Genomic DNA, 27,703 nt, shown 5'->3' with positions numbered 1-27,703 from the left:
GATCGCAAATAGACCTGCCTCATTAATAATAATAAGGTAGGTCACAGTTTGCGACCCACCAGGAATCGCAAAAAATCACAAGGAAAGTGGCCTGCTGGTGTCAGCAGACCACCATGTCTATGATTGCTTTTAAATAAAGCTATCTTTTTTTTAAACACAGCCTGTTTATGGAAAACAGGCTGCGTTTAAAAAGAAAAATATGAAATGTTTCAGTTTCATTTTTTAAGCGTGCCTGCTCTTAAAAAACGTTTTCGCATGCATTCCCAAAGGGCAAGGGAGTTCCCTTCCCCTTTGCGAATGGGTTAGCACCAATATGAAATTGGTGCTAACTGTGATTGTATTGTGTCCGCATTCACGGTCACAAAACAATCATACATACCATTTAGATTCAGTATTAGGAAGGGACGCACTGGACACGCCCCTTCCTAATACCAAATCGCAAAACCCAAATTGCGATTCAGTAACAAGTTACAGAATCACCGTTTGGCCTTTGTACATCCCAAATAGCATTTTTCTAGTCACAAACGGGCCGATTCTGCGAATCGGTTCATTTGCAACTGGAAAATTGCTTTGTACGTGTGGCCCTTAGTTTTTTATTTTGTTTTGCGTTCAAATACAGAGGTAACAACTTGAAGCCCTCTGAGCTAGAGGCCTTATTTTCAGCATCATCCATGTTGTCTCACAGTGATTCCGTAAAATAGCTGCTCCATGATAATGTCATGTTTGAATGTAATACACAAGTCAGATTTTTTATTGTTAGCTGTCATGATGGATCTAGTGAGAGAAAGAGTCACACGTGTCTGTTTAAACAGCACCTCTTTATGATTAACAATAGTTTGCGCACTTGCAATGCACTGCTTTTGACTTTGTGTATTACATCACTCATATGTTCTATTACAGTACTGATAACATCACTGATGATATATGAAATCACGTCATTGATGACAACACTGCATAGCGAGTGTGCAAGTTCTAATTCAGTTAACTTTAACGGGTGAATTTCAGTAGTTTCTTGAGTTTAAAATGGTATGTTTAACTGACATTTTCACCTAACTATAATGCCACTTGAACTTTTTAGTGAATCTATCTATCTATCTATCTATCTATCTATCTATCTATCTATCTATCTATCTATCTATCTATCTATCTATATAAATATAGGGAAACGTCCTGAACAACGACTCCCTAACAATGATAACAATTATAACGCAAACGTAACAATGTTTGCCGGGAAACAACGCATGCTTTTTTCTCTGCCTTAACCACGCATGTGCTGAACTACGCATATGTGTGGTTAAGGCAGAGAAAAAGGCACAGTGGATCGGGAGAGGTCACAGTCAGGTAAGTGGGGCTAGGGCAGGGCCGGTAGTTTTTAGGGGAGGGGTTAGATTAAGGGCTTGGGGGAGGTGTGAGGGATCAGGGTTGTTTTGTTTTTAGGGGTGGGGGTCGGTTGTTTTTAGGGTGGATGGGGGTTGAGGAAGGTTTTAGGGCTCACAGTGGGTGGGGTATCAGGGTAGTTTTGTTTTTAGGGACGGGGGTCGGGGTATTTTTGTTTTTTTGGGGTTGGATAGTCGGGTCGGGTAGTTTGTTTTTTAGGGGTGTCGATGAGGGTTGGGTTAGTTTTTCTTTAATGGGCGGGGTGGGTGGTCAGTTGTTTTTAGGGTGGGTGGGGGATCAGGGAAGGTTTTAGGGCTTAGGGTGGGTGGGGGTATTGGGTTAGATTTGTTTTTAGGGGCAGGGATGAGGGCAGGGTAGTTTTGTTATTAGGGGTGGGGTGGGAGGGTCAAGGTAGTTTGGTTTTTAGGGGCAGAGGTGGGGGTATCAGGGGTAGTTTTAGGGGCAAGAGTGAGAGGTCAATTGTTTTTAGGGTGGGTGGGAGGGTTGCAGAATGTTTTAGGGCTCAGGGTGGGTGGGGGGTGGGGTACTTTTGTTTTTAGGGGCAGGGGTCAGGGTAGTTTTAGTATCAGGGGTGGGATACTTTTGGGCCTTAGGGTGGGGGGTGGCATGCTAGAACCACGCATGCCGGTCCCACACATGCCTTTACTATGCATTCGTTTACAACGAAAAATCATTGTAAAGGCATGGGTGGTTCTCACATGCATTGTTCCATCATGCAACCATATATATAGTAAATGTAGGTTTACTGTTCTTAACTGCACATCAACATACCTTGTGGAAAAAAATATTTATATACCTTTATTTTCCCCAAGGTACGTTGATGTGCAGTTAAGAATAGTGAACCTACCATTACTTGTATACACTCATTTTAGGTTGATACTTTTTTACTCAAAAATGTGAAACACAATCCCCCTTTCTCCATATAGAGCTTAGCCTTTACCAAGAGGTCCAAACTGTCGAGAAATAATCTGCCAAGAAAAATATTTTTTAAATGAATGTATTTTCCCACTCACCAATGGGGCTAGTTGTTGGAGCTGTCCTTCTGGTGAATGGTGGCAATGGAACAGTAACAGCTTCCTGGTTTTGGATCAGCGGGCTGCGGCCTCCATAGTAGTAGTCATACTGGTCATTAGGAAGCCAGTACTCATAGTCAATCCCTGGATTGCGCTCTGTGAAGAGGACCTGAGGCAGAAGTTAGGGCAGGTTGACAAAAGAGATACAGAAGATAAATTGTGAGAGCAGATACAAATGAGTTATTTTGTGGTTATGTTGTACCATTTCTCCTGATTACTAACAGCAGCATCACTTTTGAAACTAGAATGTTAGAACGTTTTCCTGTTAGATGTAGCACAGCCAACAAGAGATACAGTATATGTAATGCCTCCAAAAAAGGATGCAAATATATGTGAATTGAATGTTATACATCTACCCAATGAAACAGGACGGTAGAACATGGCACTAAGGGCCAGATGTAGCAAAGGGTTTTTCCCATTCTCTGTCAATGGGAAAATGTGTTCGTACATATGGCCCTAAATGTATTAAGAAGATTGAAAGTAAAACTCAATTCGTATTTGGGAGTAAATGGCCTCGAACCCATGTTCAGTGAGCTTTGAATGCTAGCTGACAGAACGGACCATAAAGATGATCTTATGTTGAATGAGCAGTTTCTAATAATTTAAGTTAAACTCTCTATCATTTGAGGCCTTTACAGGTAAATACTGAACTTTACAAATGTTTGTTGCCTATTTTACTCCTAAAACACTGTTGAGAAAGGTGTTTACTCTATATGTATTATTGTATTCTAGTGCCCACCATTCACATTCACCTGTGGTGTTTTTTCACTTTTTCTTTAAACTACTGACTGCTCACTACTGCATTGCATACATAACCACACTGCAAGTAGTACATCTTGCTTTAAGATAGAGAGGAGCATTCTTTTTTCCAGAAGGTTATGGACCTAAGGATGCTACAGCAGATTAAGTAGTCACCCTGCCAAAGACTGCACTGTGTGAGTAATGGTGACCCACACCTGGCAAACAGGTATACAATTGCTGTATTCCATTTCTTACAATAGCAGACCTTTTATCTGCTAACAAATAGCAGCAAAGACTTAGCAACATAGAGAAATATTGAGAGCATCATGTAATTGCATTTCATAATTGTTAAACTCTTTATATTTTGTAGTGCCACAATAACTGTGATATTTGCTATGATTATTGTGCAAATGTTCAATGGTAACTTGGTGTTTAGTGAAGCTTCCATTAATACTTGTTCTCATAACTTTTGTGTATGTTGGCTCATGGAAAACGGTAAGAGGAAAACAGAAAAATATGCCTGTTGGTTGTTGCAAGTTTGTCTGTTCTTAATGTCGATCCTTTACAGGCAAGTCTGGAAGAGATTCACAGGGCACTGGTCAGATTTTCCCGCTCCAGATGGTAAGTTGGTAAACCTACACTGTCTGCGGGCAAAGGGAATTCTAGTTGTTTTCTCCAAAATTGTCACAGACAGTATTTATTCCACCTGAGAGGTGAAGGATAATACCAACAAACACCCAGATATATTGTACTTTGCCGCAGATACACAAACTATGATAATGTTCATACCATACAATCATTCACATAATAAAGCAATTTAAGTTGCAGAAAAATATGACTATATATATTTTTATGGAATCACTAGTACATTTTCAAATCAAGCACCATGCGCAACCACATAATACTCCTTATTTATAACATGGGAGGCCAAGTGCAGCCACAATATCAACAAATAGTTGAAAACAAAGGAATAACCTGGCCTCATCATGTGCAGTGGTACAATATATGTATGTAAGCAACACTTTTTTACCATAACACGAAGGTCTTCATTGGTGGGTCCTGTTGCCTCGATGCTTTCGTGATTAGCTAAATTCCGTTGATATAGGACTTCTGTCCCAGTTATGTTGTATAAGCCTGGTGTGCTGATTTCCCAGTTGCCATTGATTACATATTCAAAGTTTTCAGTTTGTAGGGCTGCAGAAAGAAGGTAGAGTGATGACATCTGTAGGGATTATTAATTCATCAAACAGCTGCGAAGACCAATGCAGATGTAGATTATTCTTTGTAATACTCAATTGGGATTATTGTTATTCTGAGAACACACATTATCCACAGTGGATGGCTTCAAGCCACTTGAAACGTCATCCTTTTAAAAGTGAATTTCTCCTGATCTCATCTTTATATTCAAATTGACCAGTTAAATCTTGGATTGACTTTTGTGCTGCTCTGCATTTCAATTCAGACATCATTACCAGTGAAAAGGTCCTTGGGTTTTATTCTTGATAAAAGACACAACCTTCAAACACGAAATAAAGCAATGGCCAAGAAATCACAATCTCAATTCTGCCTTCTTTGGAGGAGTCATCAGTTAATCCTATAACAAGACCTCAAACCTCTATCTCAATATCTTGTATTGCCAAGGATTTACTACATTAACTCTGTTCGGACTGGGCTTTCCAAAAGTCAACTTGCTGCCTTGAAGGCAGTGTTACGTGCTGCATTATGCTTCATTACTGAAATTTGAAAATGTGACCATATCACCCCATTGTTAATAATATTTCAAATGCACTCTATAAAATGGCTGGTATCACCTACACATTACACACCTCCACCACTCGGTACTTAGCAAAACTCTGAAAATGTCTGGTGGGCTCAGATCTCTACTTTGAGAACATCTGGCCTTCGAAAGGGAATTCACAATAATTGTTGGGCAGTGTGTCTTTAGACTAGAATAATCTCTCCCAAATCTTTGCAGCACTGCCTCACTGACTACCTTCAAGCCTGAGCTGAAACTGCTTCCATTCCAAAGACACTTCTTGTCTAAATTCAGATAAAGCCAGCTCTAAAAGAAATATGCCTCCTCCTTTCACTTTTTCTTCAAACGTATCTCCCATTCTTATTTGGCCCTTAGCTACTTGCTTCTCTCCCTCACTCTTTCATCCTTTGCTACCCCATTCCACTCTATCATTCCATCTTTAACTTTGGCATAGAGTTTATACCGTACTCTGATCTCTGTCGTGTAGAGGCCTCTTTTATTGTACTCATAAATACATTACTGTCCCTGATCCTTAATTTTTTAAGCAGTTTAATGGTCTTCTGTTATTTTTATATATTCTATTATGAATCGCTCCTGTTATTTGACTGCTTTGTATCAATTTTTAGATTGCTATTGGTGTTGTCACCAACCGCATCATATAACATTTGTAATTTTCCCTTATAAATAACTTTAATGTCTTTTGTGCAAGTTCACTCTACATAAAACCACATGAACAAATAAATAAATTAAATGCACATTCATTAAGTTGGCATTCTTACACATGAAATGGAGGATTGCCATGTTATGGACATCAATGTCAGCCCCCTGGATCATTTATTTGGTGAAAAAATGCAAAAGGGGTACCACAGCTCAGTGAATTGCACTGATGGTGGTGAGTAGCCCCCTGGAACGTGTGTATTTGGTGGTGACTAGAGTTTGACATAACTCGCCTAATTCTGTGCAGTGCAATCACACCCGATTACCCAAAAACTCTGCAAGGTTACACAGAATTATGCAAGAAGAGTAATTCTACATTTATCGCTATTTTTGTAGCGCAATAAAGCTGCCTTGCATCCAAAATGGACCTGAGGATGTACTTTGTGCTAAGAAATATCGCTAAGTGCAAGAGAATATAAATAGCAAGTGCCAGCAGCCACTCGTGCTCGCTAAGTGTGCACTTGGGGTAGGATTTTCCCTCCAACATATCCCAGCATTTATCACTAGTTTCTTTCTGCAAAGTGCACCAAAATGTGCTTTCACTGTAGGGTTTTCCCCCAAATTACTGTTAGTTACGCAAGCAGGCGTAATGGTGTTAGTATTGGTAATTCTCCATCGAAAAGCAATGCAGAATTATCGAAATGATGCTTACTTTGGCATATCTGAAATTCCTCCCAGACCTAGAGGTGATCTGGGAGGCCATATTAGTTGAGCTGTTCAGGCACAATCATGCTATGACCCCACTCAGCCATCTTGCCAGTTGAGCATGGGTGGACTCAAGCTATGCCTTTCAGTGTTTGCCGTGCATAATTCAGGTGGGTTTGGGAACTAGGTATTGGTGTTGGTGTTCCTACCGTGCCTATTGTGTTATATTGCTGTAGTTTCAGTGTCCTTGCACACAATTTGACATTGTATATATCAATGTATTATTTTGCTATCCACAGAGAACAGAAGTACTGTTCTTATAGTTTTGAAAAATCAATAAAATGTATGTGAAAGAAAAAGCTTGAAAATTGTATTACATTTTTAATGCTATAAAATGTTATTAAACGCACGTTTAATTTTTGGATGCAATGTAATTATCTACTACACACGGAGAAGTGGATTTGACATAAAAGAACGGAGTGTCTGCTTGTCTGAAATGAGCCGGGATCTAAATTCTTATTAGTCAAGGATCTAAGGATAGAACTTTCACCTCAATCAATGTTTTTAACTTTCATTGCCCGTGCAGATTATCAAACATGCCACTTAGTACCACCGGCACAATAACAGGAAGGCGGCCAGGCATGTATGAAAAAAAAACAGTCCTGAGGAAGCCTCTGAGTTCAGAGTCTCTTACAGGGCTTTCATCATTGGCTCTGCTACCTCTAGTAATTAAAAAAAGAGAACAGCGAACAACACATGCTTATTACAGAGGCGGGGGCAGTAGTCAGAGAGGACAGGGGTATCACGATCTGCCACAACTCGCCCCACCTCCCCTTGTCTTCTCTACACACATAAATATGTACATGCAGCTATAATTAAGCCAATGCCGCAGCGATGTTATTTTTTAAAATATGATGATGATGGGTTTGTTAATGGGGAAAGAGGGATGTTTCTGAGCAGCATTCCACTCAAGGCCTTGTGTGATCCTGAATTCCAGAGCACTTACACACGCACGCCCTGCTTTTTGCCTTCCTCCCGCACACAGAAAATCAACAGCAAAAGAGAAAACAAGGCCTACACGTCTTGGTGAGGAAGGGCTTAGTTCGTCATTCGATAGTTTTCAGTTAATTCGCAGGATCTGGAGTTGGGACTATGTTATGTTAGGGCAGATCTGTGTCGCGCTGAACTATCTTTAGTCTGGCTTCCCAGCACTCTAGGGTTCAGGTTAATTTACACCCAGAAATTGAGTATTCTGTGATGGAGAGAGTCTGTTTACTGCTTCATCATGGTCATCAGTGCTGTGGGTGCATTATATGTTTGGCGTACATTCTTTGTTGTTGTTTTGGTTCTTGTCAGTGAGCACGTGTATAGCGCATAATGACAGTTTTAATGAGCTGTAGTTTTTGGTGGGTGAGCCCAGAGGGCTGCACTGAAAAGTTCACGCAGGGCCTCGGCTAGTGTGTGGGCAAACGTATAAACATATGTGGTGCGCAGCTGACGGCAGCAAGTACTGGTGTACACCTTCCTAGCCAGCCTTGTACAGCAAAAAATACAGAAAATGACAAAGACAATAGTGATGCAGGCATTAGGAGAGGCGCTGGGAGCATTAACCTATATTTCTGACTACTGATACTGTCACACAAGAAGCAGAATAGGAGCTGCTCATTAATGATACGTCCCTGCTCCGAGGGCTTCCCTACAAGACCCGCAGGGGACGTCTCCTTTCCGGACTCTAGAGCTGGATGGTGTGCGAGGACCAGGAGATGGCGGTGTGTATGTGTTGAGTGGCTGCAGAGGATCAGAAAGGCAGAGAGAGGATACCCTTATCCAGACGATAGGGGCAGCGGTTCATAACTTGGTGACAGATAACCAGCAGATTGGCCATTTTTGATGGAAGTAGTGGACACAGAAGGAGAGCGATTCTCTTAAATCTCAAAATAGAAATATAGAAATAGGCAGGAGGGGACGGAAAAAAGGGAGTAGCACAGAAGTATTATTTACAGCTGCAAAGACAACACGTCTACCTATGGTAATGTAAAGCAGAAACCAATAATGAAAGTTGCTTTACAAATAGCCGTAACTCCCTATAAAGCAGACCAAGAAAATTGCTCAACCAAGTCTATACAGCAAGGGCACATTCTGCCTCTATTAGAACAGATATCTTCAGGAGACTATTGAAGGGTCAAGGGTAGGACGAGTGCTAAACCCTGTGATATCACTAGTCTCAAAGGCATATCACTTACACTACCCTTGACAATTTGCTGAGCCAATTTCCAGGGGGCAAGGTAGCAAGCAATAGCAGTGCATGCATGGTCTAGCCACTCTCACTTATTTGGTCTTTGCATGGCCTTGCCCCTTTTTCAAGCAGAAGTGGGCCTGAGAGAAGGCAGCTGCAGGAATGGTGTCAGACTGCACTGGCTCTCCAGCAAAAGCTTACAGGTCGTGTTTTAAGCTGTCCTGCCACAGTCAATGGCTTGGCTAAGCATCAAAACTGTAGCAAGGGGGTATGCCAACACCATGTTATCAGCAACTGATCATCCGAGCCATCCACCAAAATGAACTGGTGAAATTGAGTAGGGGCACACCCCCGGCATTCGGCAGCAGCTTACATGGAGGTGGGAAGGTGAGTTAAGTAGGAGAAGCATCAACTCTGGTGGCAATCTCCACTGAGGGGCTTGTGGGTGTTCTGCCACCGAATGGGCTCCAGGCACAAAGAGATCCAGTCACACCATCTCCAACTTGTACTTATTCTCCAACTTGTGGTACGTTTTGCTTCATATTTCACCCTAAATTCATTGCATCATTAGCAGACTGCTCTCCCCACTTCCTTTTTAATTCTTTAAGACAATGAAGAAACTCGTCTCATCTTTCATTTGGAAAAAACACATCCACAAATTTTATAAGGCACACATTGAATTAGACAACTAAGTACAAATGTGAGTTGTATATGTAAGTGTGTTTGTAGTCTTGATAACTTAAGTTGCTATCACTGCCACTGGTGACTATCCCTACAACTCTAGAATGTCATAGGACCCTCTGATGCTCTTGACCCACCTCACCATTATGATGTCACTTAATTTTAATAAAACCATACTATTGGCAAACAATTTTTTTTTTTTTCAAATCAAAGATGCACTAGAGCACCCACCCATGGCGGCTCAAGTGCACCTCATAATGAATGACCACAGTGTCATTGGTCTGTGGAGACAGCGGCACCCAAGACAGAGAGGGAACCTGAAAGAGAGCTACACGTGGTCCAGAATAAATTATTGCCTGGCCACAAAAGATGTAGCCCCATGGCTGGTGTCAATCAAGTACTTGCTCAGGACATTCTTGAACCATGCACCAATCATTCTTGAGTGAGCTCTCCCTGGCATGCGAGCTCAGACACACACCTGGCGCGTACCTATTAACACCCTTCATGACCCTATATTTCGTGCCAAGGTCAGCTCAAGCATTTCAGAATACTTCTACCAGAACTCTTGATCGATGATCTCTGCCTCTACACCATGAAAAGCATTGAAGGCGGTAATTCACGGCATGTGCGTTGTTAAGCAGGCTGGGGCACTGTGAGCAATATGTGCTCATTTGGCTAAACTTGAGTCAGAATTCCCCGTTCTTGAATGAGACTTCTTTGCATGTGGCGATGCTGGCATCCTGGCCTCCATAAGCAAAAGTTCAGTGGATACAATGAAGAGGCAGCCCAGGAAACAGACTAAGCAAGGATGTGCTGGCATGGTGATATGGAGAGGGAAATAGAGCCGAACAGATACTGACTAGAATGCTCTACTGGCCTTGGGCTAGTGACTACGTCACAGAACTCTTTGACGACCAGCAAACCCGTGCATTCGGACCCAGAGGGCCTTGAGCACATCATGACTAACCTTTACACAAATCTGTATAGCTGTACCATACCTAGCAAACCAGCATACCTATGTGAATACCTAGACTCAGTCTAACTTCTCTGGCTCAAGAACGCTCACCGGCAATACCTTGATGTCCCCTTCACCATCCAGGACATAGTTCAGGCAATCCTAAGTGTGCCTGATGATTTGGCTCCAGGACTGGACGGAGTGACCATTGCCTTCTGTAAGGAGTATGTACAGATCCTTGCCCCTCACCTCTTGGCTGTCTACAATGAGGATTTCCAGCTGAGACGCACCCTACAAATGATGCAAGAGGCGTTAATCGTTACCATTTTTAAAACTGGCGACTTTAACAACCCTTGTCAAAGATTAACGTAAATAAGAAGACCCTAGTCAAACTGTTTGTTACTTGACTAACGCCTCTTATACCTGACATAGTACGCCCTGACCAATCGTGGTTTGCGGCTGGCCACACTTCACGTAACTTGTGCACAATGTTCACACTCATGCATTCCATTAATTCCCAGCTCAAGGCTGTAGCGGTGTTACTCGATGCCACTATGGCGTTCGATTCCTGTTTCATTAATTGGATTAAACTCCTCCAGAAGTCACCATGTGCTAGGCTGCACATTAATGGTGTGGTCATGGCCTTGTTTCCCAATTTTAGGGCTCCCAGGAAAGGGCGTCTCCTTTCACCCCTCCTCTTTGCTATAGTTGTGGAGCACTGGCAGCCCGCCTATGCCAGTGCCATTCAGACCTTTCACAATAGAAGTATTCTAGTCTCCATGTATGCACACAATGTTACCCTATAGATGTGTAATCCTCACATCAACATATCCCTTGTAGTTTGCAAGGTTATTTGTTTTGGTGGCCTCTTTGGCATCCATATAAACTGATAAGTCTTTCTTCTTCCCCCTCGCTTCTCAGATGGACAGCTTCACTTCTGAATACCTGCTACTGTGTATGGATGGACCAGTTCGCTACCTGGGAATATGGCTCAGCAGAAACATTGATGAACTGTGGATGGGTAATTATACTGTTCACCTAGCTGGTGGAATAATTACTGGCTTGGACTAAACAACCACTTTCTATGGCGAGAATAGCCAATGCCAGGATGTTTATCTTCCCAAAATTCTTATATTTATTCATCAACATCCCTATAAACCTCCCAACACATTTATTTTGAAAACTCTGCATGCACCTTGTCACATTGGCTTAGGCTGATAAACAGCCAAGGGCCTCTTGGGACACACTGACTCTCCCCTTTGAACAGGGTGGCCTCTGCACCCCAGACATGGAGCGATACTATTACTGTGCACAAGCGTACTTTACGCACTACTGGATCCACCCACCACCTTTCCAGCCACATTTAGCCATTGAGGTAGATGGTGCAGCCCCCTGCCCTCTGAAGGCACAACTCTATGGGCCAGCCCACCACCCATGAGGTGAAATTGATACCGTCAACTGTAGACTTGGGCATGGAACAGACTTTGCCTTAATGCTTGCTTCGACCACTTGAATGTGCTCAGCCATCCCTCTGAGAGCTCACCTGCTACTTCCAAAGGCCACTGATGATGGAGTTTGCCGACAATTAGCCTACCTGTGGCTCTTTATGTTGGGCAATCCACATCCGGAGGTACAATTCCTGTCAGTGCAATGCATGACCTTCCACAGCATACTCTCCTTGACATCTTCATATACTTTCGGCTCCAGTTGGTGCTCTGTACGCTACATAATACATTTTCCTCAGCCGCCATTATTCCCTGAGCTAGACCAGCTCCTGACCAGTTCATCTACTTGAAAACTGATTACACGACTATACACTACAATGCAGGACAACTCACCCCTATAAATCACTGGGGCTCACTTTGGCCGGGAAGTTGATTTAGATCCCCCCCAAATGTCACACAATGAAATACTGCTACACACTTACTAAAGCATCTCTCCTAATTATAGACTGTGTTTGGTCCATATTACATTCCGCCACAGTATGTATTGCACTACTGTTCAGATGCACTGAATTGGTCATAGTGGCAGATGCGAGCTGTCACAGTTGCGGGCAAGACAATGCAACATTTCTTCACCTTGCATGGGAATGCCCAGTGTTCTGCCACTTTTGGACCTCTGAATACGAGGCTATCATTTCCCCAAAAGACCCCACTGTTAGCCACCCTTGGGTATGTTAAAGATGTCCCTAAGGGAGTCTGACACCTGATTGCAATGCTATTACTCGTAGCGAAGCACAGAAGCACGATTCCCTGGGGGCACCGCCCTGTACCCCAAATAGACATCTGAACACGGGATGTGTCGTACAGTCAGGAACAACTCACTGCATACTGAGACTGATGCGGCCAGTAGATTTCTGCCCCCCTCTTTGTTTCCTACCTGGCGTCACACACAGCCTTGACTGATACTCAAGATACTCCCAGTCATCACCCACGAGAGGGGCTACCTTCAAAGTGATCACAATCTCCGCACAGTTGGGCACCTGCTTACTAGCCACAGTAGCCACACACCCTACCGGACATGAGATACACGTTTTCCTATTCCTGGCACTCCCTCGCACACATAACTGGTCGCACCATATATCCGCTGTATTGTGCGTGTCTTATGATGATTGCTGGTAAGTTTGTCTTGTAGCACAGCAACTTCCTGCATTAATGGCTTTGCTTATGAGATGCCCTGCTTGTTTTGTCTTTTTGTTATTTGGTTTACCCCAGGTCACATATATATCACAGAGACAGTGGGTATAGTTATATTTCCATTGCTTAGTCTATAGTGAAGCATGTTTGTTCACTAACCGCTTGAGCCCCATTCAACAACTCTGCCCACAAATTTGCAATAAATACATAGAAACACGTACGTTTGACCCTGGAAACGTTTTATAGATTGGTCGGGGGGGTGGAATTGTTATAGGAAGGTGGGTCCTAATGTGTCATTTGCCAAAGACAGTCCACATTTACTGGACAAATAAGTACTTAAAAAGAACGCAGAGGCTGTAGTCTTCTGTTTGCTTTTATGATTTGGTGCAAATATTTGTCCGCTTTTGAAATATTCCACATGGATTGTGCATGTAAGTCTAGAATTCCAATTTGTTTCTGATGGCAAAACGCAGACGTGCCAATTTGCAAGTTGACAAAACGGACTTGTGAAACCTGACAATAATTTCTACAGAAATAATCGTCTGCTTCAGCCACAGGGGGTTCTAGAGCGAGGTTGTAATGCCTGCCTCCGCTGTTCCTTCTGGGAGGGCTGGGAATATTCCAGATAGGTGTGGGGCCGCAAAAACGGCTTAATGTGATTGCAGGACTTGCAAAATTAATATTTGGATTGCAAATGAATGTACATTTTTACATTCTGTGCCAATTTGGGTAAGATTTAATTCCTCCGATACTTTAACCCTAATCCCATCCTTGCCGGAGACCCTGACATTAACACTAAACCTAACAGTGGGCTGGTACCAGAATGTTCTACACACAGTCTATGGGTCTTGCCAATGCCCTACTTCCAATGCCCGTTGTGACTGGAACATACCGGTACCATATACAATCACAGAAAACGTTTTCTGTATTGTTTAAGGGCATTGGCCTCATCTTCATGAACCTTCCCAAAATAAAACGATATCCACCTAAAATAGACCATGGAAAGGTGTGTGCTTATTAGACAAGAGAGGCGTTTATTGGACCTCAGAACTTGCATGTCCTACTAAAATTCCCCAAGGAAATGCTGGGAAAGCAGAATGTAAATATATGCTGCCTTAAGACCATATGCTGCAGGCCCTGATGGCAGAGGCACTAGAGACAAGCTTGTCAAAGGCCTTGCCCTATGCTCATTGCTCTCTGCAAACCCTACCCAGCGTCAAAAATCTGGAACAATTTTCAGAGTGGGATTGCTGTCATCAATGTTACACACTGAATTCACAGGGAATGAAAAATCCAAGCTCATGTGAAGAACAAGTGTAACAAAAGAAACACGCCATTCAGCAGGATTGTGGTATGTAGCTGGGGGTGCATTTTGGAGCACACTGTTGCAAACATTTTACTAAAGCATGATGTGGTAGCATACTGACATTTTCCATCGAAATGGACACTAAAGATGTACAGACATCCCATTTTACTGATACAAAAATGTATGACGCACAAACAATGATGTTTGTGGAAATAAGGTTTCAACAAATATTTTGCATTTGTGCATCATCATGAAAAGGCCCATGATTGGTTTGATCCTATTTAAATGTGATTCATTTGTGCTTTTGTGCAGAAATATTTTGAAATATTTTTACAATTCATTTTCAGATATTTTAATTTTGTGGTCTTAGAACCAACTGAAAACCTGAAACCTTTACTTTTAAACTCCCTCTACCCCAGAAAGATTAGCACATAGTTCACTTTACACCATCCTTTCTCTTTGCAGTCAGATAAAGAAAACTAAACACCAATTTCCATGTTAAAATAATAATCTGCAATTTGTCGAAAGACATAATTGTCTTCAGTGCTGCAACATCAGTGCCAGGATGGGTGAGTTGTGTGCTATACAAATACACACAACTTAACATAACTATGCAGACAATACGCAGAGGGTCATAACAATAGAGAAACTTCCCATGTTAATACATTTAGGTGGCAGTTGAAAGTAGATGCTAAGGAATTGCTTCAAACTTAATTCATCAAAAACATTATGACTCACCTGTGGATCTTGGAACTATCCCTCTGACATCTGAAAATGGGATACCCGCTACAATATCCGGTGAAGTCAAAAACCTTAGCATGATCATGGACTTGCCACTCTCTCTTGAATCCCAAATGAATAAAGGGACAAGAAAGACCAGATATGTTGATACGTTTTTACATATTTCTCCTCACCTAGGCCTTTCACACAGGAAACTGGAATATTTGGACTGTATATTTGACTTTCTCAAAAATGACAACGACAATGACAATGAATCCAGAAAGCTGAAACCAGGAAACTCCTTAGCTGAAACAGACAGCAGAGTATTGCTTCTGCTCTCAAAACTCAGCACTTGTAACCCGTGCCAAGAAGAAAATTCCTCACAATGCTTTATATTGTGAGTTCATTGGGTGGGACAACCCACACAATTTAAACTGGCACCAAAAACGTACCCTTATCTAAAGAATAGCTTGATAACTGACAACCTCCCATACTAAAAAATATGGTGTGTACAAGTTCCCTTTCAGTATAGCCTTGAAAGCTCTGGAAAACACTCCCAAAGAGAATAAGGCCATCCACAATCACCAAGTTTTCAGAAAATAAATAAAGAGCTGGATTTTTCCAAATACTGGTCTCACCTGAATGCAAGTATATGGTCACTCTTTATTGCCTACAACCACATCTGTAAGCTGTGAGTACATGCTGCTCCACCAAGACGGTTGCACTCTTGCTGGGCCTCTCACTCAACACTAAAACACAACTCTAATTGATCTGACTACTACCAAGTACTACTAACAGCCTTACTGATCCCTGCACTATGGGTGTAATAATTACTGACTGAAGTATTTCAGAAAGCATCTTATGGTTTCAAAAAGATACCATTGCATGGTAGCTAGTAAATGAAGTAAGTGGGGAGGGGACGTTACACAGATGACATAGGGCACAGATAGAATTATCCGGCTGTTTTTAGATGTGGAAAAAGTGTTGAGCTGCTTTTCTGTTCTGTAGTTGATTGTGAAGTGGTTTATAGTTCTGGTATGTTAGGCCTTTCAGCCTTAGGGTGGTCTTTCCCCCAACCTTTTGCCTTCCTCTTCCACTTTTTTAACCTTGTTTTAGCTAGTATTGGGACTCTTCACACGTTATCACTGCTAACCAGTGCTAAACTGCTTGTACTCTCTCTTCTAAACATGGTGATACTGACTTACTCCCTAACTGGCATATTCAATTTACTTATAAGTCCACAGTAAGGTGGCACTTCTTGTGCCAGGGCCCTGTAAATTAAATGCTAATAGTAGACCTGCATCACAGATTGTGTCACTCACCAGTCTCGGGCCTGAGATTACAGTTTCAACCAGCTATTTTGAACTAGTAAACCTTTTGTGAAACCCAAACCTTCCCTTTTAATACATATGTCACTCCTAGGGTAGGCCCCGGACATCCTAGAGGGAAAAGCACAGTGTATTTAAAAGGTAGGACATGTACTTTTACATTTTCCATGACCTGGTAGTAAAAAACTCTTACATTTGTTTTGCACTACTGAAAGGCCTAGCTCTCCTATAGGATAACATTGGAGTTGCCTCATTATAATATTTTAAGTGTAATTTCCAAATGGGAAGAGATGAACGGTTCATGTTTGATGTCCCTGGAATCAAAATTGAATATCCTAACTTATGGTGAAGTCAGATTTTAAGCTGCAGTTCTGAAAATGGCACTTTTAGAAAGTTCACATTTTCTTGCCTTAGCCATTTGGTGCCTACAGCCTGTCTCTGGTCCCAATGACTGGGTGTAGTTGGCAAGTGGAATTTGTGTATTCCTCCTAGATAGCCATATACAATGGAAGCTTAGGTGTGACTGGATGGGCCAACACTGGCAGGATGGGAGGGAGGAGCTGACTTACACCTTAATAGGCTGTATCCTGTTTCCACATAAAGGGGTACCACCACAGTCCTGGACCCTTGTAATTGGGCCTAAGGTACTCTGCCATCCTGTGGATCCAGTGGAATTGACGCATCACCTCTGCTGCACGGGTCTAATCCGAGCAGAACCTGTGCATTGCCACTGATGCGCGGACTGGACCCATTGCAAAGACTCGCCACTGCAATCCCCATTACTTTCCGAACCGCCGCTGTGTGACGCTTCCCCATGCAAGCCCTCACATCACTCATTGACGGCAGCCTTGATGATGATGCCAGACTCCGTATTGCAGCACCTCAGCTCTTCGGAACCGAGGCATCGCCTCCAGTGCACGTAGCATCCCTGACATTTGACTTCACATTGGAAGGCCAGTCAGTGGGATCCTCGATCTTAGCACAGCAGGACCTCGCAACACAGCCTCATCGCATCTTGGAACCAACGCATCACCTCTGCAACACGGTGCATATTCAACATGGATCCACATAATGCTACGCAAACTGGTAATGAAGGTACTTTTGTTCAGTGGGCATAACTGGGTACCTGTAGCCAGCCATCGCTCCATTGCGGTCGGCCTGAATTGGTGACTTTGTCCCAGTCAGGTGTGACCAGATATCCATAGTTGGTGCTCTATACCTTTTGGTGCCATGTTACCTAAAAACTGTGAAATTCAATATCTCTGATTCTACTTATTGGATTTTTGTCTTTTTGTTCTTGTTTTATTTATTAAAACCGAATCTATCATTCTGACACTGTTGTCGGCTCTTTTTGGGGTGTCTTCTTTGTATTACTGTTTGAAGTGTTACACACATACTTTACATCTTGCCCCTAAGTTAAGCCTGGCTGCTCTATGCCAAGCTACCAGAGGGTTGAGCACAGGTTAATTGGGGGTTTCTTATGCTTACCTTGACAAGGATTGTGATTGCTGCTTGATCAAGGCTCATACCCCAGCCAAACAACAGTCCAATTTCTTACACTTCCAATTTCTTACATAGCACTTGGTCAGGAGATTGCCCAGTTTACAGTTCATTCTGATGTGTCAATAGAGGGGGTGAGCATCTACAACAGTATACATACTGCCAGTCTCTATTCATGTAATACCTATTGAAGACCTGTCACCATGTAAAGTGTTTCTGTTAGAAATGTCCTATATTTGCTTAAGTAAATTATTATAAGTTATATGCATGAATAGTATATAATAGCAGGCCTCTGCCACATTCTGTAAAATAATCGTGAAAGGGGCGCTACGGTTGGCTACTTAAAGCACAAACCAACACATATTATTTGAAAAGGCCCTAAAATACAATTGAAGAGAAATAGTTTTGACTAAAACTTCTTTCTCAGGACAGCAATCTGTCCTGTGGAGCTTGTTGGCTGCAATTGCAGATGTTGCATTTTTCCAGGAGTCCGAGGTGTTGGCAATGAAAATATTCTCACTTAGAAGTGTTGTCCTCCCAAGTTCTAGAATATTTAAGAGATTACAGCATTTAGGAAGCTGATCTTAGTAACTGAAATTTACTGTTCAAGGGTCCAAATAGTGATGCCTGAAAAACTAAGCAGAGACTTTTCAGTACAGTGGAGAAAGAAGTCTCTTCCCACAGTAGCTCAAATGGGACACAAAGGCACCATCCTCATCGAAGATCTGCCACTCTGAGCTATTTGTCAAAGCAATCTTGGTAGCTGGAGGATGTAAGAGCTCCTTTGGGACAAAATACAAATTTAAGATTCAGAATCACCGCTCTGAGCAAACTACCTCTCACACCTATTGGTTTTGCCAAAGTGTGCTTCTCGTATGGGCTAGTTACAGCCTAAAGATACGGAAACCTGCAAAGCCTGCTTTCAGTCATTGTCAACAAGCGCTTTTAGGTCTGTCTAGAGAACTAGTCCATGAGAATTGCAAGAGTGTGTCTGGCTGTTTGTGAGTACTACTCTTGTAGATATGGAAGTACAGTCAATAGTACAAGTCTGCTTGTTTGTGAGGTGTGTAAGAAAGGTTCTATTTGTGTGTGAATGATACTCTGTAAGGGGTGTGAGGGTACTTCAAAGAGTGTGCCACTGCTAGTCTGTGAGTTGTATAAGAGTACTGCCGTTATTTAGGGTGTGCAACTTTTCCACCATTAGGGCTGTGGCAGCTCCCTTTATGATTTTGGTGAGACCATAGTTGAAGACATTCTGTGCACTAATACAGTGAGGGTCTAGTTTTAATTCTGAAATAACACTGCGGCAATCTTTCCTGGTTAGAGTTATCCACTTGCGAGACTCAACAGCATTCTTTTCCTTAAAAAAGCTGCCCAAACATTGTGGATGAGGGCATTAATCACACAAGTTGTCCTCTTATTTGCTTTTAAGAACCTGTGAGAAGGCAGGCCAACCAGCCTCTCCTCGCCTGCACAGATCATTTACCCCACACATCAAATGCACAACTGGTTGTGTTTACTGGCATCACCAAGATCTAGTTACAGCAGAGAAAATCAGTTTCAGCCCCATCCCCTAGACCTCCAACTGCTCAACCACATTCACACTCTCCTCCAGGAATCTGCCTTTGACCTCACATGAACAGCTCAGTAGCAGTTTCTAGCAACAGCTTTTGTCCCTCAAGTATCTAAGCAGAGCCATGCAAGACTCACTCTGGGAGGTGCTGTGGGTTAGAAACCTCACAAGTCACACTAATAGCCTTTCATAAATCAATCTTAATTCAGGACGTTTACTTTTAAAAAGAAAAAGTACTTTAATTCACAGAAGCTAAATATTACACATAAAATTACAAATATGCAAAATGAAATCCAGACCTTCCTAGTCCCACCTGAACTAGAAACGTCTCTTGATGTGAAACAATATAAAGCTCTTTCCTGTGGTGTTTGACAGGGAGTTTACAACATGAAACTCCTACCCACTGTATTTATCTCAATTCACAATAAGCAACAACTTCCTACTGCATTTGTCCAAGAATTACTCCATGCAAAGACCTTACCTGGAGTATTTGACACAGGATCTGTGTTAATGTCTCAGTTATGAGAAACTGAACTCCATTGTAGGTAGACTAACATAACTGCTGCTTATTCAAGATGAAGAAAGAAGATCAATAAAGGGGCAGAGTCAAAGTCCCTCTGTTGCTCCTTTTAGTGATTATTTGACCTCTGGTAGGCAGCTTCAGTGCCAACTCCAGAGACGTATTAAGGTATGGGTAAAGTGGGTTCAGGCCCAGGTCCCCCACCTTCAAAGGGGCCTCCTCATTAAACTTTCAGGACAGCTTCCACTCTGTTGAGAGGTAGAAAATAGCCAGCTTGTTTACTTACTTTCATTTTGTTAGCCAACCCAGGCTCCATGGCTAGTGCAGCCCCTGCCTGAAATATGGAGAGACTTTAAGAAAATACCTATTTTATTCTGGTTTGGTTCAGCAAGCATGCTAACCTTTCAAAATGAATAAGCACAGCTTTTCTGCACTGGCCTTTGTCTATATTCAACATATGTACACGTAGGTGCAGATTTTCAAACTTTTCACACACGCAATGCAGCAAGACAACTTGCTGCACTATGTAAAAGGAAGAGGGCAAGTATATGCCATATTTACTAGTACATGGCACATTCCTATTCCTTCTCTGCACCACACTTAGAAAGTGGAAAAACGAGAAGAAATAGAGATATTTCTCCTAGTCACGCCTTACTTGAAAAGGCGTACAATTTTGACACATTCCCAGGTTTACTACTCTTAGCAAATCTGGGAATGTGCCAAAAAGCCTAGGTGGATGCCTGGGAACACCCACTCTCTACCGATGTAAAGCCTTCTTGATGCAGAGTAACGAAAGACAGTGACTTGTGCTGCCTATCATTACTCTGGATTTACCAAGCCATGTAGGGCCATGCATAGGGGCTTTGCGTGGCTTAGTAAATCTGAATTAAGCCCTTGTGTTGACTTGCGCTGCCTTGCATGGCACAGTGCCAATGCAAAGCTTAATAAAACTGACACTTACTGTGCAGTAAAGATTTCCATGGGGTGTGGCTCCCCTGTGATTGCATTGTCCTTTTGGGGATGCGGCCAGATGATGCGATCACAGGTTTCTGCTTCCTGACTGAATATCACTCACAGTACAGGCAGTGCAGCAAACAAAAGCACCCATCAGCACTGTGTACCCGAATGGCTCTGACAGATTAATTACAGTGTAACCACAGAGATTGTGGCGAGAAGGACCACTAGTCTTTCTGCTTTTGTGTCAAGTAGGCCATAAATTAAAGTGTAGTGAGGCATTATGCACTCCCTCCATGACTGCACCATCTACAGAATGTCTTCAACTACATGGAGCCACTGCTGGGCTGATGCAATCACAGCCAAGTGCCACCTGACAGAGTCCTTGTTCCTCACACAGCAGGAACTAGCATGTAGTAAGGAGAAAAACACCCTCCACATGCACAGGCCCATAAGATGAGACACTAATCCAAAGCACCACATGCAACAGGCTGGTTCAGACTGATCATCTTTCTATTTCTCTGGTGCTGGCCGGACAGAGAGAAACTGTTTGCTCTAATGCTGGACCAGATATATGCTGATAAAAGGATAGGATTGTCAATGATACATCTAAAGTTGTTGATGGTGTAAATGAGTTGAAAGTGGATAAAAAAAATCAGGGTTGTGCTGAGCAGGGGCCCCAAATTATGTTTGGCCCAGGGCCCCCAAACTCATTTAAATGCCCCTGGATAACTCTTAAAAAGAGACGTGGACAAAAAAGTGCATGCAGAGGAACAGACAAATATCTAAATAAATCATTTGGTGCTGCCACTGTCTTGGAGATTTAGGTGATGTCCAGGAAAACCAGTCAACAAGAAGGAAAGAGCATCCATCTACTTTCCAGGAGGAGGAGTGCCCTTGCTATTGGAAATGCAGGTTGAAAAAAGGCTCTCAGAAGTGTTATAGTAACGATAAATGTAAACAATTCTAAATGTCCTAAATTGGTTAAAATCAAGACCAATAAATTAAGAAATTCGGACCCTTTTCCTATGGAGAAACAATGGCAATGCTGCAGCACCTAGACCACTGAGTCTAACTACAGACTGCGCCTCACCTCCACAGGAGGTACAGCACGCTTGTGCTCCTTGGCAAGATGGGCCTTACTGACAACACCTTTAACACTCAATGCTCAGTTAGCGGTGCAGACTTCTTGCATTTGGCATGGGGCTGCCCAGGAGTGGATGGGTACTAGTCTGCCATGTGTGACACCAATTATCACAACACTGACTTTAGAATCCAATGGTACCATTGGTGGTAATCCTGCCCTTCAATGCGGAAGAGCCGGCCGGGAATAGACGCCTCGCAGCTATGTTACTCATACTAGCGAAACGCAGGGTGACGATGCACTGGGGACGTGAGACAACACCTCTAAGATGGGACTGGTTCAGGGACATTGTGTATTGCCATGAACAGCTCGACCACTACTGGGAACTCATGCCTAGTAAATCACACCATAAGGACACATGGGCCCCTGTGTACATTACTTGGCACTACAACAAAGTTGTGAGACTGCGATTCATGGGAACACCACGAAGACGTCTCCCCACCCAGTTGGACATCTGTGGACAATGGGAAATGGGATGCTACCTATTTGTCGCCCCCACCTGCGTACCTGCACCCAGCTAATTAGCTATGTGTGTTCTAGACGGCGAAGCAATTGTCACTACTGCTACTGCCTACTGAGTTGTTGTCTTGCCTATCAGGGCCTGTACTGGATGTCACAATTACTAACGTAATGCTACGTGTACATGTCCTGATCCATGCACACAGCTTATGTACAATGTTCCTGTACGCTGTTTAACCTGTTCAATAAAAATGTATAATCAAAAATTTGTGAAAATGTACCTTGTCCTTTTAGTCTGGATCTTCCCCCTTATGTATTACCTTTCCAGCTGTAGTACACATGCTCGTGTTGAATTAAAGCTACACTCTTTGTAACTTGCAATCAGCCATGACGTAGCTTGGTTAGTAAGATTGGTGGGGGGGAGCTTCAGATTTTTTGACAATCAGCATAGCATATAATGTTTAAATACGTTTTATGACAAGCAGGGTGCATGAGAGGGGCCTATGGGACACTGGAAAGGAGAAGAATGCAGTTTGGTAGAAGTATTGGGAGAAAACAAAATATTCTGTAAAATAAACAATATTTTTGAGGACTTTCAAACAGGTTGTGTGTGTGGTTTTTTGTCTTTGTGTGTTTTTTTGTCTGTGTGTATGTAAAAACTCCTACTGAAATCCGTCTGGCATCTCACAATACCCGATTTAAAGCACCTGTACCCAACTATTTATAAGAAAATACATTTATTAAGGGGCTGACACCCCAAACACCCCTTCCCGCCGAAGCTACACCCCTGCAATTAGCCACGGATAGTTACAAACGACGCCCTGGAGGTCCCACTCAGAGTTGCTTCATGTTTACTCTTACTTTGGCAGTCTGCCACTGAGGTAACCGCAGCTTTCTCGTGGGTGATCTCCTATCATCTTAATTTACACTTGTCACAGTGGCGAATTAAAGGCGCCTTTTGACACATTGTGCTCCGACTTTGCCTCATCGAGGCAAAGGCATCTCCGAACGAGGCTCACGTCAGGATGTCGGGTGTGGCGGCTAGAAGTAAGATATACTGCGTCTGATTCAGGGGGAGGAGAGAGTCAGGAAGAGAGTGACGGGAAGGAAAGGCAAGGAAAGGGCGATTACCAGACAGACACTACAATTAGAGATCCCTTGCCGCCTTCCCCTTTAAGCCTTTAATCCTGTAACGTGGTAGTCGTTTGGCTGCTGTTGTTCTCATACTATAGGTGTCTCCCTTCGATGAGGGAAGTGAGGAAAGAATGTTATCTCAGGCCCCTCTCTCTTCATATTGATTCCTGGACAAGATGCTGCCTGCTCTTTCCGTGAGACAAATTAATCTATGGGGAAGAAACACAAGCCTCTCTCTGCTGCTGCCCTGGGGGGCTGCAGCATTCCTTCCCCGAAAAATGTAATCTTTCACTTGAAGGCTGAAAATATACCTCAGAACGGAGGTGGCCCCGCTGAGGAGAACCGGTCTCTTCCTGGCCAGCAGCACCGTGTCACGCACCTGAACAGCGGTGACTAAGGTCAAAATAAACGAGGCAGAATAGCAGACCTTACGCTTAATAGGTTCCTAAATAGCACATCGGCGCAAATCGGTGCAAATTAGCACAACCTGAGCGGTTTAGGAATTTTAACTCCTTCGTTTTCGTCAGTTCAGTTCCTAACTCTCCCTCTCACAAACATTCGCATGCGGATGTAAAGATAGAATTCGACACTTCGAGGGACACGTGTACAGACTGAGGCAGCATTCAGCATGAGGTAAATCCACGGTATCGTTCATTTGTAGTTTTAAAGGGGGGCAGGTGTACTTAGCACTGAGTGGCATCCCCACGTGTAGCTTTTGCACAGTTCTCTAGTGCAATCCGATTTTAGGGGCTAAAATGGAGCTGCCTTGGATGTACTAATGTGTCATAGCGATAACAAAAGACATTCACAAGGATTCGCAGAACACCTGCATTATTCATATTAATGAGGCAGGATCCCCTAGGAAAAGCATTGCTCCATCCGTGCAATCACATTTGAAAATGTCCTGATTAAAGCACCTGTCCCTAACAGTGACAGAACAAATTGAGGATGTTCCCTAAAAAGAACTGGGGCTGCAATTCTAAACAAGCATTTGCAATGCAATGGGTCTCGCATTTGTTCGAATTAGAGATATTAGCATTTAAATTCCTAACTGGGCTTTTCTTGCCACATAAATTGAAAATGAAAAGTAAAACAGTTGACACAAGCAAGCTGATTCAAAGCACCATGGCAGCCAGGAGCATGAGCGTGAAGGAGAGACAGAAAAAGAAGTTTGCTTGCAGTCAAACGTATTGGCAATCGTGCAATTATCCTCATAACAGGGGTAGTCTGCAAGGCTGTAACAAAACCACCTCAAGGCGGCACAAACGTAAAGCATTTACCAATGATGATAAATATTTTTGAAAGGCAAGCCCACAAATGAGTTAAATTGATGGGCGTGGGGTGGCGTGGTTAAAAGCCCACAATACTTACAACTGGACAAATTGCTTGTGCGTTCGACCTAATAAAATAGTGGCATGAGTGAAAGGGAAGTCGGGGAACCTTGGAGAAGTGCCGTCTTCTCCAGCTGTAAACTCAGGTGTTATTCACACTGTGGAATCTGTCTCCCATGAACAGTTTACATTTTGAGAATGACTACCGTCACCATTGAGAAGTTGGTAATCTGTCAATGGCTTGTGAAAGAAGAATGGCAGATAGATGTGGAGGGTAGAATAACTAGGCCAGGATTGAAGTGTGTTCTGGATTATCCATCGATGATGCTCTTTTTTACGGGATTTCTTTTAGCAAAAAAAGGTGGAATTAAGGTTTCAAAGAGGCTGCACAGTGTCCAATGCTTCCACTTTGCAGAGATGCACTTGCACATTAGTAGGGTCTTTGGGGAGTGAAGTAAAATAAAGATTTTCTGAGAACCAGTTAAGGACATCCTCAGCGACACTAAGGCACAGATAGATTGCACTGCTATGTGTAATTGTAGGCTACGTTTACCCACTGATACCATACAATTTCTTCTTTCTTCTGTCACAACGTGACTGAATATCAAGAAGTTTCAGGCTGTGCCTATGGCGTAAGAGTTTGACTTCAAATTGGTTTATCATTGTCAGAATGCCACAAGCTAGTTATCATCGCTCTGGCCTGTGGCTGGCATGTTGTGGGGACAGCATAGATCAACTCTCCCTAGCATTCATGCTCGTACACCAGAATAGGATCACACAATGGGACAGGAGTGAACTCAAGGGAAAGGGGAAGGGGTCTGGTACAAATAATAAACTAAACTAATGAATCAAAACAAAGAGCTAAAAGAAGAAACTAAAATAGTAATGCTTAGAGGTGTGCAGCTGAACAACCTGTTTTCTCCTCCTGATAGCTTCTGGCACCAGTCACCAGTAGTGCGAAATTGATGCTCTCCCCACATGCAATCTATCCGTGACAGTAACATTTCTAGTATCCCCTAGGACACTCAAAGATAATCTTATTTTGAATCAACTTGGCACCAGGTTACTGCACCATGGGCTGGCACAAGACACAGTTTGAACACACAAGTGAAGCTCAAAGTGGTCCAAGCGTTCAGTATACTACCCTACCCTGTACATGGGAGAAGAAAGGATATAAATTATAGCAATGGATGCCCGATGGTTGTCTTTGTTGGAACTGAGTAGCTGGGCTAAAGTCCTTCAGTTGGGTATTCATATTCTCAAATCGAAAGGCTGGGTTGCTGGATGAGGATGGCTGATAAGGGAAGGTTCAATACGCCACCTCCTAAAAGTAGGCCCCACCTCCCAACACCGCACAAGGAAAGATCTCCCACCATTAGAGGATAAGTACTTATCGGGTTTCTTGTGACTTCGGAATCCTGCAGAGATTCACAGCTATGATGCTTCCCCTTCAGAATCTTGAATGCGAAGCATCAACGTTTCTGGAATGGCTGCTTAAGTATCAGTGGCATCCAAGATGGCCACTGTGATCTTGAACTCTCACAAGAGAGCTCAGCAGGGCATCTCAAATGCAAGTAGGTGGCTCCTCATAACCAGGAGCGCTCCCCAGGGCCTGAAAGCTATATTTAGAAAGGATAGATATAAGTATATATACATACATATACATATATATTATACATACATATATTTCATGTATAAGTTGAAATAAATGAATTTAATCAAAAATTTGCGACTGGGTTTGTATTTTAAGTCATAGTCTCCACTATTTTCTATGGCAGGTTGTTGCAGCACCAAAGGTTGGCCATGTGTGATGTTGGACTAGCTCCAGGTTTGAACCGGAGCGCATTACTACTGTTTTGTACCCTTTTTGGCTGTGGTAACTTAAATTTGGCTCCATTCCCTGTTCCAGGGGTTGGAGATATGTAAGTCTACTGTATGCAGTAATGTAGAATTTATAAATGAGGGTGGTTAGGGAAAGAGGCACACTCACTTGTTAAACTTGACTGTAACATACTAGTTAAAAAGCAAGCATCTAAATTGTCCGGTGCTCAAGAAGAGAAAGAGCCACCCTTACTTCATCCATTAGGGAAGGTCCATACAGTTATTCAACAGCTGCAAGAACACTATAAGTAAGACCATGTTGTCCTCACACTTAAACAATTACAATGTAATTTTCTCTTTGGTTGAATCACCAGTCCCCATACAAAACCAACAAGTGTTTCATCAGAGCTGCTCGTGTCATCTATACCTTTAGCACCGTTTGATGAATCTTCACAAACGTTTTCAAAAAAAGTGTGCCGGTGATTCTTGTTGCGCATGGTAAGTTTTGGGGTGATCCGTCAAGTGGGAGCTGAGAAAATGGGGGGGTCAATAAACATGTGTTTCCCATGATAATTCCTGTAGGAGTTTTGAACACGACTACAGGCCGAACTGCTGGACGGAATTACATAAAATTTGGCAGAAAGGTAGGTTTCGGTAGCGCAGATTACGCTTTTGCATATTTGGTGTAAATGTGTTTAGTAGTTTTTGAGATTTTAAAGGGGAAATAAAATTGTATATCTAGGGCCACGGATCTGTTGCAACGTTTTTGCGGATATTGTGGTGAGTTCGCAAATGCACGCACCAACAGGAATGCTGTGATTGGCTGTCCGCAACCTGGCCAGAAAGTTGTGGCTTCCATTTTAGGTAACAGGACACAGCCCGGGCCTGAAAAATAAAATGAAAAGTCACATAAAGGGTCATGGTGGAGCTACCCTAAACACAGGGCTGTAATAAAGGGGACCTTGAGGGTGCAATTATGCCCTTAAAAATATTTTTTTCACCACAAGAGATACTTGTAAATACGCTGCGCCAAATTCGCAACTATCGGCGAAAAAATAAAAAAAAACATTCAAAG

The 27,703-nt window shown here is 42.8% G+C and overlaps 1 protein-coding gene across 1 annotated transcript in view; it reads right to left on the bottom strand.

Annotated features, from left to right (window-relative positions):
* Positions 1-27,703, bottom strand: part of ADAMTSL5 (ADAMTS like 5) — a 270,500-nt gene that overhangs the window by 62,193 nt on the left and 180,604 nt on the right. The window contains exons 9-10 of the mRNA XM_069222636.1: positions 4,243-4,406; positions 2,412-2,580 (exon numbers count right to left, since the gene is read on the bottom strand). Coding sequence (XP_069078737.1) covers positions 2,412-2,580; positions 4,243-4,406 — 333 coding nt within the window. The remainder of the gene's footprint in view (positions 1-2,411; positions 2,581-4,242; positions 4,407-27,703) is intronic.

The sequence above is a fragment of the Pleurodeles waltl genome, chromosome 3_1 (assembly GCF_031143425.1).
Source record: "Pleurodeles waltl isolate 20211129_DDA chromosome 3_1, aPleWal1.hap1.20221129, whole genome shotgun sequence".
NCBI classification, from domain to species: Eukaryota; Metazoa; Chordata; class Amphibia; order Caudata; family Salamandridae; genus Pleurodeles; species Pleurodeles waltl.
Note: the sequence above shows the minus strand (reverse complement) of the source record. Positions and strands in the feature narration are given on the sequence as shown.